The following is a 13257-nucleotide window of genomic DNA, read 5'->3' as shown; positions in this document are numbered from 1 at the left end:
CCCTCCTCTACCAGGTGCGGTGGGAGCTCTAGCGTTCTGGGCATCAGGGTGATGGGAGAAGGGCCTGTCGCTCCCTGGGCGACCACCAGGGGGCAGGTCAGCGGCCTGCACTGTGGGCTTGGGGAGCGCGGGGCCCACCTGCCCACTAGCTGGGTGACTAGCTGGGCATTGCAGAGCACGTGGGGTCAGCTGCCTCGGTCAGGTGCGTCCTGGGGCTTCACTCACTCACTCACTCGGCCAGCATTTATGAGCACCCGCAGACAGGGGCTACGAGATGCGAGGGGACTCACTCCTGCCCTAAGAAGTGGGGTGCCCACGACAAGAACACACCTCTGACGATGTGTCCACAGCTCGCGATGTGAAAGTCTTGCCTGCAAGTTAAGCGAAGCAGTTCTTGACTCCCGGGCCCTTCTTCACCTCCACGCGAGTCCACCCGGGTGGGCCTGCTCTCTCCTGTCTGCCCCCTTTTCTGTCTTCCTGAAACCCTGCAGGGTCCTCTTGGTTTCCTCCCTCTGGTGGAAAGGAGCGCTAGCCCGGGGCTGAAGAAAGGGGCTGAAGAAAGTGGCCCCTCTTGGTCTCAGAGCCAAGGAGCCACATGAGTCTTTCTCCTGCTGGGACCTAACTGGGCACCCTCACTCCTGTGCTGGGTGCTGCCTGCAGTCTCACCTCTGGCCCTGCCCCGCACCAAACGCCGCTTCCTTTGCCCTAGCTGAGAGTGGGCGGGAGGTTCCCAACCAGTCCCAGGAGACAAGAAATCCCTGTCCTGTCCTGTGAAAAGCCCCTGACATTTCAGCCTGGGGTGCAGCTGGGAGGTGGATGCTGGATCTCTGGTGTCCTGTGTCATAGGGGACCCGCAGAGGCTGGAGACTTAATGCCCCAGAGAGGGTGGAAAGGAGCAAACCAGGGCCAGGAGGGAGGAGGGAGGAAGGCTGAGGGCACAGCAGAGGGTAAGTGCAGGGGCACACTAGCCTCTGGCCCTGCTGAGTCACAGCCAAGGGCTAGGCTGCCCAGCCTGGGGGGCAGGGTGGGGGAGGAGGGGCGGGGGATGGTGCTGACCCAGAGAGATCAAGCCTGAGCCTTAACCTGGCTCCTTCCTCCTCCTCCTCCCTCCCCCCCTCCCTCTTGCTGTCTCCTTGTAGGTCTGGAGTCCTTGCTGAGGGCGAGAGGACCTTTGTGCAGTGCCGGGCAGCATGGCGGAGGAGGACTGGACCCTCGCTGGATCCTGGGGGCCCTGCTCACACCCAGGCAGCATCATTTAAGGAGGCCTCCAGGGGCCATGCTGGACGATGAGCGAGTGGAGCCAGCGGGCTCCCTGGACCTGCCCCCAGCGGCAGCTCCTGCTCCGGCTCCCAGCCTGTCCCACCCGCATCCTCCTCCACTGCCGCCTCCCCCTGTCACCTCCTTCCTGGGCTTTTGTGTGTTTCGGAGGTCCCCAAACCAGGATATCAACGGTCAACCCGACCCCCTTCCATCCTGCCCTGCCTGCTTTTCTTCATCCCCGCTGCTGGGCTGAGGCCTCCCAAGCAAGCGAGGGAGGGGTGGGGTGGGGGCCTTCCTTTCCCTGTCTTCACCCAACCACGCTCTTGCAGAAGGGCAGCACGAGAGAGGAAATGGCCACCCCGAAGACAGGGCTCCCCTCTCCTCCCTGGTCCCGTCAGCTTCCTTCTGCACCACCAGGAGCCCTGGCTGCAGACCACTGGCCGTGTGGCCTGGGCTGGGGTGAGAAGAGGGCCGAGGGGCTGCCGTGAGGGCCCTGTCTTTGACTGGCCTGCACCTGAGGGGCTCCCAGGGGCTCAGGGTGCCAAGGGCTCAGCCCGTGGGGGCTGTGGGGCTGCTGGGTGAAGCTGCTGTGCTCCCCTGTTGCCTTGGTGTGTCTGTGTTCCACACCGGGCCCACCTAGACTTGGGGCGCGTGAGCCTGGAAGCCCCAGAGGCCAGGCAGATCTCCTGGGGGCAGTCTCCCAGGCAGGAGCTGAGGACAGGCCACTTACCGAGAAGCATTTCCCAAGGAGAGTGGAGCGAGTCTGGGCTCGCTCGGGTGTGGTGCCGCCACACGTGGTCCCAGCTTTCTTGGCAGGAGAGGCCTTCGCAGGCAGCTCACGTGCAGGTGTTTGTCCCATGCTGGGCCTCTGGCGCCCGTGCAGCTGGGGACGAGCGGGGCTGAGGGAAGGGCTTCCAGGCCCGCTAAGCTGGTGGAAGGACGTGGCCGCGACATCCATCTGGGCAGCCCAGCCACCGAGGCTTGCTTCTGATGGGGTCAGTGTCCGCTCCCCAGTCCTGGGGGCCGTCTCCATCAGCTCCACACATTTCCTGGCACGCTGAGGCTCAGCATGGCTGGAGCGCTGCTGTGTTAACACACGGGGGAGCCCGTGGATGCTCATCTTTAGCCAGCCCGAGCCCGGGGCTCTGTGCCTTTTGGATGCCTGGGAGGAGGGGATGGGCCCAGAGCTGGCGGGCTCCAGGCTTCAGCCCTCAGGCCCAGACCAGGCATTTTGGTCTGACCCAGCCCCGGAGTTAAGCTTAGACAGCGCTTCCACATCTAATTTCAGATGTTTGGGTGAGAATTCAGGATGCTGCTGTCCGAGCAATAAATCTGCATCTGCTCATGGGCACCATGTCTGTCTGTCGGCCCAGGATAATGAGGGCCTGGTGGGGGTGGGGAGGTAGAGGCAGGCAACTCTGGTCCTGCTGCTCCGGGCCTGTCTCTTGCATCTCCTGTAACACCTCAAAGGGCAGCTGAGGGGGCTGCAGTTCTGGGCAGAGGGAGAGGGGAACTTCCAGAAGCTTCCCGAACAGCAGAGGTGGGAGAAAAAGCTCAAAGACCAGACCTGCTCTTTGAGGTCTGGTCTCCCTGGGACCCCAACCTGCTCGTCCGCTTATTTCATTTCTCTGAGCCTCAGTTTCCTCTTCTACGAAATGGGGAAAATAAAAGTGCCTGCCTTCCGGGTGGTGGTGAGCAGTACGTGGACTCTTGACACGTCTGGACAGCCCGGCTGCAGGACTCCACTGAGAAGTGGAGGCTTGAGCTACTGTTGCTGTCACACCAGGGTCCTGTGTGTGTCCCTCTCAAAAGTCTTCTTGTATTTTTGACTGAGGACCTCAAACCCCCAAAGTATGGAGATGATTCAGGCCTCAGTCATGAAACGTCCCAGTCAGAAGGGGACCCGGAGACCATCTTCATACTCCCCAGAAGCTCAGAGAGACTTGCCAGGGTCACACAGCAAATCGGGCAGGAAGCTGTCTCGGGCGGACAGCCCCGGGAGGGCAGTGGCCGGAGGGCTGGGGCCCTGTCCATCTCTAGAGTCGAATTCAGGCAGCTCCCAAAGTGACCAGGCCATCAGGAGTCCCGGTTCTCTCTCCAGGGCTGCCACTCGCTTGCTGTGTCCCCCTGGTTCAGTCATTCCATCTTTCTGTACCTCAGTTTCCTTTTTTGCCGGGGTAACATTCTCCTGCCCCATTGCTTCTTCACAGTGGTGCAGCTCTAAGGATCAACCAAGGTCGATTATGGGTGATAAAGAGAATGTGCAAAGCCCGGAATGATCCAGGGATCTCCAGGAAGAAGGGTGGAATGGGAGTGGGGGTTGGGGAAACACAGGAGGCGGGGTGGGGAGGAGTTTAAATCTGCAGAAGCTTTGCTAAAACTGGCGGAGGAAGCAGCCGACCAAGCAGCTGGTTCAGGCTAGGGGTGTGCATGCACAAGAAAGCATAGAAATGGGCGTGGGGAGGGGAGCAGGGAATGGTTGCCATAGTATCACCTAGGAAGGTCTGAAAACAGCTCACTTCAGAGCCCCGTGGGAGCCCTTGAGTCAAGGAGTTTGGCCGGTGTCGGCGCCCCCTGGTGGCCGAGCGCAGCACAGGTTTTTCGGGACCCAAGGTCTCTAGTGTGTTCTCTGCCACAACCTGGACTCACTCTAAAGTGTTTTGTGCCCTGGGGTAACTTGAAGCATCCGTGGGCATTGCCAGGGCTGTGATCATCGCCTTGGAACAGAGAAAGGCGAGGAAAGCCTGAGCTAGGGGGTTCAGATTTGGGACTTAGGATTCCGCGGCGCTGGGAGAGATGCAGGCTCAGAGGCAGCCCTGGGAGCCCCGAGTCTGAAAAGGTTACAGGGCGCACCCTCAAATATGTAACCCAAAATAAAAACATATCTAAACTGTAAAACACAAACTTGCATGTGTGTGGAAATTAAAATAGCTCTTTTTCTTTCCTTTGTGCAAAACTGACTGCCTGTGGAGGCTGTCTGTGAACGCCTCCCTCCCCGCCCACACCCCTCCCCGCCTTGCTGTCCAGAGAGAAGGGGGGCCCGGCCTTGGGCAGCAGGCTCCTGTGGGCAGCGGGGCCGAGTGTCCACGCCCCGACTCGTCCGTCTCCACAGCCAGCGTTGGCGTCTTTGTGTATGTGACTTATACCTCAGTCTTCTAAGTTTTAAAATTGAAAAAATAAAGGTCTTTCAAAGCAAACATTAGACAGTTAGGTGATGGCTTTTTATTTTTATTAGTTTTTAAAAATGTACTGTTTCCTTTGAGGTAACAGCAGGAAACCCCTCACCACCAACCAGGTATGAGATGATTTTTAAAAGTCCAGCGTCCATCAGTTAGCTACAACCAGCCACACATTAGGCCAGTCACATCCCCCAGGGCTGGCCAGCTTCTGTCCAGTGCGTTATGTCCACTTACACTCCATGGGCAGTGGATTATACTGTTGAGGGGGGCTCGGGGGTGAAGTGGGGGTGAGTGTGCTGTGTCACCTTTTTGTGTACAGTAGAACTGGACTCCACTGCTGGACCCTAAATGACTGTAGCACTAACCTGGGCCCTCATCAAAATTTCAGTGACACACGTCAACCATGGTCTACAAGTATCAGTCAGGATAAGATTTTGAGAGAGAGCGAGTGAGCACACAGTGCCATAGCCAGCATCACAGTATGTTGTTATAATTGTTCTATTTTGTTAGGAGTCGCTGTTGTTAATCTTACTGTGTCTCATGTTTAAATTGAACTTTATCACTGGGACGGATGTGTGGGGAAAAGGTGTGTGTGTGTGTGTGTGTGTGTGTGTGTGTGTTATAAATCTTGGTCCCTGGCATCTTCCAGGGTCTGCGGCCAATCCCCCTTCTGTGTTCTGTTGGGTTGGCTACGGACCGCCGCAGTTTTGGACTGCTACCACGAGGAGGCGCTATCTCCCCACACACCAGAGCTGCCAAGTTGGTTGAGGAAGAGAGGCTGCTTTTGTAAAAAAATAACAATTATAACCATCACTGTTCTCTGATTCGTCACATTAACAACTGCTCTAATTAAACATTTACGATGTGCCGGGGCCTGCACCAAGCACCTCACATAGGGTCCTCACAACAGCTCTGATTTGAAACATGACTGTTTAACAGATAAGAAACTGGGTCTGCCTGTCTCCTTCCAAGCAGGTACTTTATATCCTCAATGGAGGCACGAACTAGGTGCTGGGAAGTGGCATTTGCCTGGCAAGCTTGTCTGTGCTCTCTGTGTCTTAAAACACATTGGATTTAAGTGCTTTTTAGCAGGGCTGTCACTGTCCCCTCAGCCACCAAGCCCTGGCTGACTGATATTTGAACTTGAAGCTCCATTTATGCCATGAACAGTTCCTTGGCTCCTTCCATACTAACAGCACTTTGTGGAGTGACTTTGGAGGATCTGAGGGAAAGCTTGGAGGCTGAGAAAGGTACCAGGGTGGGTAACAGATGGCCCAAAGTCGTCCGGAGATGTGGGGGCAGCCTCGCCCGTCAGCATTGTCCCCTGACACGTTGATACATGTGCTGCAACTCCAGTATGCATGGCCCATGCAGAAGGCCTGGATTTCTGCAGAAACTTCCTGCCTCTGTCTCTCTGCATGGTCCATGACCCAGAGCAGGGACTTAACCAGCACCAGGGGTTTCTAGTCATCATGAGCAGCCTGTTGTGAGCTGGACTGTGTCCTCCCCTCAAATTCATATGCTGACGCCTTGACCCCCTAGCACCTCCGAATGGGGCTATCTTTGGAGATAAGGTCTGAAAAGGGGCGATCACAGCTAAATGCGGTCACTAGGTCACCCTCTCTGGACTTGATAAACAGAGGATCACCTCCGGGCCGTGGAGTCAGAGGCTGGAAGACTGGAGAGAAGAGGGCAGCTGTGTGAAGGGTCACAGTACACTTTGGCTTTTTAAGTAACGTGCAAGTAAATCTTAAGGTTTTTAAAGTTGAAGTCAAGATTGACATTTTGCTCCCACACAGATGCAAATTGCTGTCACAGAGCAGAATGAGTGGACTGTGTCTGGTTGTGGGCTCGGGGCCCAGGTGCCGGCTTGAGGCCCAGGTGCCGGCTTGGGGTCCCCCGTGCTGCTGGCCCCACACTTGGGATTACCAGCGGACTGCTGGGCAGTCTTTGCACCCAACCCGCCTTTCCTGGGCCGGCAGGCTCAGCCTTCCCCAGAGTTTTCCTCCCGCCAGCACCCCAGGGCGTGTGTGGAGGACAGTGAGTGAGGCAAGGGAAGCCGGCACTGGCTCCCAGGAAGGGCAGTGGCTTCAGCGCCTGTGGGGCACTACCCACAGTGAGGCCTCTCATGCTGAGATGCTGAGGGCAGCACCCACTGCCCATCAGATAGCAGAGCTGCAGCGACAGCCTCAGTCAGTCGTTCCCAGGCTGTGGAACTAAAGCTTTGGGGCGCAGGGGTGCAGGGGCCTCTGCTTTTACAGCGTCTCCAGCCGGTCTCAGCAGTGGCTCTGAGGGGTGCCTCGTTATCTCAGGACACGACAGAAGGGACACAGCAGTGACGCTGCTTGCGGGGGAGAGGGCGTCCTTGGGACGCCGGGAACCTCCTCCAGGGCCCGCCGCTCCGTAGGCTCCTGCAGGGCGCGCAGGTAGCGCCGGCGCCCGCAACCTCTGGAGGTTGTGCGGGCGGCCCCACCGAGAGCAGCCTGGACCACCGGCTCCTCCCTTAACAGCGCCACTGGGGACTCGGGGACTTATAGGGAGGGGCGAGGGGAACCGGCAGGCTGCGAAGGAGCTCACCAAGGGGAGCTCACCAAGGATGCCGCTGGGGGGCCCTGCAGCAGGCTCTGGCGCCTCACGGTGCTGTTAGAGTGGGTGGCGCCATTATTCGGTCAGTAGCTGAGCACAGCCCTAGGGCATGAGGCTTCGCCTCTGGCCAACGGCAGTGGTGGGACCGAGCGGCAGCTGTGCGTGGGCTGGACACTGCTAGCAAAGGCATCTGGGGGCCCCGGGAGCGTCTTCTCACGCCTGCGTTCGGCAGGTGCTTTTCCCCGGCCGCTCCACGGGGCCACGGGGCGCCCCGACCCCCACCGCAGGCGCCTGCAGGTGGGCTACTTCCACGCTGCCCGGTGTCCCTGCAGCTGGGAGGCCAGCCTGGCCCGCGGACGCTGGGCAGGCCCGGAGGACGGGGGCGCGCGGGTGGGAGCCGCCCCCGCAGAAGCAAGGACCTGATTGCCTGGCGCCGCGGCTGTCAGCGTGGATGTCCGGGATGCGGCTCCTCAAATGGAGAAGCGAGAGTCAAATATTAAACTGTCTAAGTCGTCACTTGTTACTGACAAGCTCCACGACTGAGAGGAAATTGTAACCACATGAAATATTTATGCTGCTCATCTCCAGGCAGCCGCCGACTCGACAGCACGCTGTCTGTTGGTTTGGCTGTTTTTCTCTTTACTTTCTCCAAAGTGGATTACAAAATGCCTTCTGGTGAGGAACAGCTCGCACAGAGGCTACACCCAGCCCTGAGACCACCATGGGGAGGAAGAACTGGGGAAGAAGCCCAAGGGGTGTGTGAGGGGTACTATGCGCTCATCTTTTGCTTCTAAAGATAGCTAGGAGGGGCCCCCCTGGTGGCGCAAGGGACTGAGGCACAGCACTGTGGTGCTGTCTGCAGCCACTGCCCTGCAGTTTCGATCCCCGCCTGCCCCGGAGGTGACCCCCAGGGCGCGGCAGACCTCTCCTGTCTCGCCGCTACTCCCCTCAGCAGCTACTTTGTCCATCGGCCTGTTCTGCTCCCCGCACTGTGTCTGGGGAATCCTCTCCGCCCCCTGCATCTGTGGCCTGTGCTCCAGATCTTGTTATGTATACATAAAAATTAAAAACAAAGTGGAAATAATGTAAAATTTCATATTGCTTCCCCCCTCCCCCCCCAAGTACAGTTTCCCCTGCTGTCCAAGAGCAGCGTTCCTTGAAATGTTTCACAAACTGAAGTGGCATCAAGCTCTCCCCATTAATCACTGTGGGGCACTTCTGAACCTTCCCAGAAGGGACAGGAGGGAAAACAAAGAACCAAAAACTAGCCTAGCAAATCAGGCCCAATAACACACCAAGCCAAAAACACACTGACAGGTGGCGAAAGCAGGACTGGCGTGATAAACACACGCGGGGAGCCCAGGGCGGGGCGGGGCGGGGCGGCCGTTCTCACTGCTCAGGCGCCAGCTGCCCGTCCCCCCCCAAAGGCTGCTGCAAAACCAACCTTGAGTACTGCTTTCGCATCTTCTGTCCAAAAAATGAAAATCCTTTTCATATTTCCTTTGGTCAGCCAAGACAGGTACTTTCATCAAAGCAAAACAGGGTGACACAAGTTTGAGTAAAGGGGGGTGTCCATATTACCACCTGACCTCTGTTGGGGGGTGTGGTTGGGAGCTCCAGTCTAGCATGCTTCCCCCACTCAGGTGTGGGGACATCCCCCACTCCCCAAGCTCCTGTCACCCAGAACCCAGCTCTCAGCTCCACCGGATCATGAGCTTCCAGGGGACAGCTGGTGACAGGGCAGTGGGAGGGGCTCCCTGGGCAGCCAGCACCCTAATCCTCTGTGCTACACTCACTGCCACCCAGGTCTGTGGGTGAGCACCCTGGGGCCAGGGGCACCCCACCCACACAGCCCCTCTGACCCTGAACCTGGTGTCGGGGGCCCTGATCTGGCAAATCCAACACCAACCACCACTCTGGAAGCTCCGCTTGGCCGAGGAGAAGAAGAGGCGGCCGTGGCCGCAACATTTTAGAGGTTTTATTACAAAGAAATTCGAGAGAAGCACTGGCACCCACACAGACAAAGTTGCCGGGGCAGGAGACAGCGGCAAACAACATTAAGAACCCAAAGCCCCCCGACCCAGAAAGCACGCGCACTTTATGATACTGCATGTCTGTCCTCGAGTCTCGCTCACAGGTCGACAACGTCACTGCTGGCCACTGGAGAGCGGTGGGCACGTGGGCGGAAAGGAGGGGCGAGGCCCGAGGTGCGGCGGGCCGGGTCTGTGCCTGCCTCCCTCCGGCGCAACTTAAAAAATGGGCGAAGGGCCGTATAAAATGCTTTTGACCTTAAAGGAAACTACTTTTCTTCCCCCCAACAAAATAATCTTACAGAAGTCTCCAGCACGGTTCTAAAACACTTAGTCAACTACGTACACAGCGCCAACAGCTCAGAGGTTTCTCTGTCCACACTGGAAACTGCACGTGCCCTTCTGGGCCGGGCTGGCCCTTGCCCCAGGCACCCGGGGGGGTTTCTGTTGGCCAGTGGGCCCCCCGGGGACAGCCTCCGAGCCCGGGCTGGGGCCGGGCGTCCACACAGGGGGTACAGTGTGCAAGGACAGGAGCGGGGTCCGCTGTAACCCTGGAGCAAGCAGGTCGGGGCAGAAGGTTCCTGCAGGTTCTTTGGGCTGGCGGCGGGCGGTGGGCGGCCTCTGCAGAGCCTGGCGGGAGGTGGAGGAACAGACTCGGCCCTGGGCTCTGGAGTGTCACTGCTCTGGCTTCTCCATCACCCTGCTTCCTGCCAAAGCCTCTTCTGCCTACGTCCTTCCTTCCGGCTGGCTGGGAGCAGCGCCCTTCCCGCAGGCCTCAGGGCGGAGAGGGAGGTGGGATTAGGTGAGGTAGAGCGATTTATCCCTGGGGAGCAGGCTGCAGGGGAGACAGGAGGTGCAGTCAGACGTGACCTCAACCAGCCCCCAGCCCTTCACCCCCACCCTGGCATGGGGAGCTCTTGTGAGGATGAAGGAGGTGCAGTGCTGGGCCCCACTCAGCCCCCAGACCCCCCGCCCTGCCCCCACCCTCCGCGTCACTCGCCCCTGGCCCCACTGCCAGGCGGGCGGGACAAGGCAGTGGCACAGGGAGGGACGACCTGCAGGTGCTGACGCCGCACTCCCCGCTGGGGTAGCTGCTGTCCCAGTCTCCGCTGCTGGGGGGGTTGGGGGGCCCTGGGGAGCGGGAGCCGGAGCCACTGGGGAACTCAGAGATGTGAGGGAAGTCCTGTGGGCAGGAAGGGAGGTGGTGAGCGGAGAGAGGGGGGTGCAGCCCTTGGGCAGCTGGGGGCGGGAGCCGGGGGCCTGGGCCACGCAGACCCTCCCACAGTCTCCGCGGGCCCCTGCCTGCCCTGACCCCAGGGAGCACCCTGAACACTGCCGCCTTGTCGTAGCTGACTCAGGGGTGCAGGGTTTTGCTTTTAGGCTTTTTCCTTTTCTTGGCCTCAGTTTCCCAGCCTGTAGGAGAGAGTATTCAGCCTGGGCTGAATGAGAACCATGCCAGTCACCCACAGTCTCTGTGGTCTGTGTATGGGGTGAGGCCTCGTAGGTGCAGGGGAGAGCCAGGCTGGGGCTGGCCTTGCGGGTGCTGCGTGGCCCTGCCTGGGGGCCCTAGGGACCCAAGAGGCTCTGTGCCACCTGTCAACTCTTCACCGCAGCCAGGACAGCTTAGGTAAGGTGCCCACTTCCTAGCTATGGCACTGAGGCCACACACTTGCTGAAGGGCAAGGCCAGGATCTGAACTCCCAGCCACCTCCCCTGTCCGGGTCCCCGAGGGGTGTCCTCCTACTCACCCGGCTTACCTGTGGCCCTGGAGGGGAGGGGCTCATGGCCAGCTGCACCTGGAGTGCCATGGGGGTGGGCAGGACCGGGGGCTGGGGGGCTGGGGACATGCTGACAGGGGGGCTGAGGAGGGCGCCCTGGGCGTGGGGGGGCAGTGGCAGCTGCTGGGGGGGGGGGGGGGGGGGGGGGGGGGGGGGGGGGGGGGGGGGGGGGGGGGGGGGGGGGGGGGGGCGGGGAGGCGGGGGGCGGTGGTGGGGATGCACTGAGGCCGGGCAGCAGTGCCTTGGAGCCCAGTGTCCGGGCCAGGCTGGCAGGAGAGGCCCCGCTGCGGAAGGCCTGCAGGTCGGACGGCGTCAGGAAGGAAGCCAGGCCTGGCATGGCATACATGGGCTGCTTGGGCGGGAGCATTTTGGCTGGTGGGTTGGCCTGTGTGCTCTTGGTCTCACCCTGGTCTGGAGAGCTCTGGAAGGAGACAGACACCAGCCACTCTGAAGATCAACACGCCAGAACCGAACCAGGAGCCTGGCAGCTCTATAACCCGCAGACCTGGCCCGGGGCTGGTTCTCCAGGGAAACCCTTCTCCTTAGCCTGGCTGGTGAGGCCGTCCACCAACCGGCCAGCCTGTCTCTGCCCCTGCCCAGCCTCCGAGCCTCTATGTGTGCTGTTCCCTCCATCCAATTTGCTTGGCCCTGTATGTCCAATGCATAAGCCATGTCCTCTGTAACAGCTCCCGGGGCAGTAACCCTGGCAGTCACTGGGATCACACATCTGTCACATGCTGATTTCCAGAGCAGCTGGGGCTGGAAGGCAGCTGGTGTCGTGTGGAGTAAAGGCCACACTTGATGGCGGGTAAAACTGGGGTGAATCCCAGTATAGTCACTTAAAGATCTGAGTCATTTAAGGCACATTGCTTTACCCCGTGAGTGCTGGGTTCTTGCTGGAAGAACTAAATGAAATGTGGTGTGTGGACAGTAACTGCCGGAGCCGAGCAGAGAGCAGGTGTTCTGGAGAAGTGTTCACGCGGCCCCACCACCCACTCCCAGACCCGTGGGGTTGACCCTTCCCAGCCTATCTATCTCTTGCTCCCTCCCTCGAGCGCCCCACCACACCAGGGCCGTGCCCAGGGGTCCCAGGCCTCACCTTGGACACCAGGCTAGCCCGGTAGGCAGCCAGCGCCTTCAAGTACTCCTTCTTCGCTGCCTCAGTCTTCCTCTTGTAGGCCTGAAAGATCCAAGACCCGGGCAACGTTGGGAGCTTTCAGGGAGCTGGGACCTGGGGTGGGAGGGAGCCTGGCACACGGGGTGAGGGCATTGGGAGCAGGAGCTGGGCCCTGGGAGCACAGCACGGGGTCGGGGGCGGAGGCCAAGGGGAGCCCAGTTCCTCAGCCAGGTTGCTGGTGCCCGCGGGCAACATGTCCACCTGCCTGGGCGCCAGGTCACACCGCCGAGGCTCTGCAGGCCCCTACCACCCGGCACAGAGCAGCTTTCTGAACACTGAGCCGCCTTTGCACAGAGTGACCCTGACGGGTCCAGGGTGTTACCTGGGCCTCAGGGATAGCATTTTCATTAGGACTTTTGAGTCTAGCTAACCGGGCTGGGGCTGTCACACCTCCGCGGCCTGCTAACCGAGCGCCCGGCAGTGACTGGGGCCTTGTGGCAGGCTCGGGGCCACAGCACAGCACGTGCGATGCAACAGGGACTGGAGAGGGGCGTACACACGGGGGTGCCCCCCTCCCCCGCCGCTCCGGAGAACCAGCGTCCCTGGAACAGCTCCAGACCACGACTGATGGGTCCCCCGCACCCCGCAGCCAGTGGAGCGCTAACTGGCTTTCCCTGGCCGTCTCCCCTCCCACCTCCTGCCAGCAACCCTCAGGTCTTTTTCCAGAGAAACTGCTCCCAGGTAACATATTCCAAGAATTGTTAACAAATTTGATGGTACAGGGGGCATTTCCACTCCCTTTGGTCCTTAAGCATCGTTCTGAGTTGTGTGTGCCACCTCGGGGGGTGGCAGCCCCTGGTGCAGGCCACCGTCACCTCTCCCGGGGTGGCAGTCTTCCGCTTACCCCAGGCCTCACAACCACCTCCCGGAGGTCTCAGCCTGCTCCGCCCTCTGCTTAAAGCTCTTCATTGTCCCTCTTCTGTCAGCATAGGGACGGTGCCCTCCAGGTCTGTAGGGCAGCCGTGGGCTGCTCATTCCTCTCTGGCCCCCCGAAAACCGCTTGGCTGGCCCAGTCTCCATCCAGCCGGGCTCACCAGGCCCTTCTAGCTGTGGCTCCTGTGCCGAGAACCCCACTACCCACATTCAGGTCTCACCTGCAGACCCGGCCCTGGGTCTCTCTCGCTCCTAAGTGCCCTGTGCTCCCCTAGGGCATATGCAGACCCACAGTCTGCATATGGGATTGCCTATGCCTCCCCGTGAGCCTCCTGGAGCCACAGATCAGAGTTCAAATCCCCCTCCTCCCTGGC

General features: G+C 60.0%; 1 protein-coding gene across 1 annotated transcript in view; it reads right to left on the bottom strand.

Annotated features, from left to right (window-relative positions):
- Positions 1–8945: 8945 nt before the first annotated feature.
- Positions 8946–13257, bottom strand: part of TOX2 (TOX high mobility group box family member 2) — a 62198-nt gene continuing 57886 nt past the window's right edge. The window contains exons 6-10 of the mRNA XM_012728463.1: positions 11933–12013; positions 11029–11254; positions 10813–10982; positions 10111–10238; positions 8946–9890 (exon numbers count right to left, since the gene is read on the bottom strand). Of these exons, the coding sequence (XP_012583917.1) occupies positions 9854–9890; positions 10111–10238; positions 10813–10982; positions 11029–11254; positions 11933–12013 (642 nt within the window). The 3' untranslated portion in view covers positions 8946–9853. The remainder of the gene's footprint in view (positions 9891–10110; positions 10239–10812; positions 10983–11028; positions 11255–11932; positions 12014–13257) is intronic.

The sequence above is a fragment of the Condylura cristata genome, unplaced genomic scaffold (genome assembly GCF_000260355.1).
Source record: "Condylura cristata isolate star-nosed mole 26May11 unplaced genomic scaffold, ConCri1.0 scaffold00022, whole genome shotgun sequence".
Lineage (NCBI taxonomy): Eukaryota > Metazoa > Chordata > Mammalia > Eulipotyphla > Talpidae > Condylura > Condylura cristata.
This window is presented reverse-complemented; position numbering and strand designations above follow the sequence as displayed.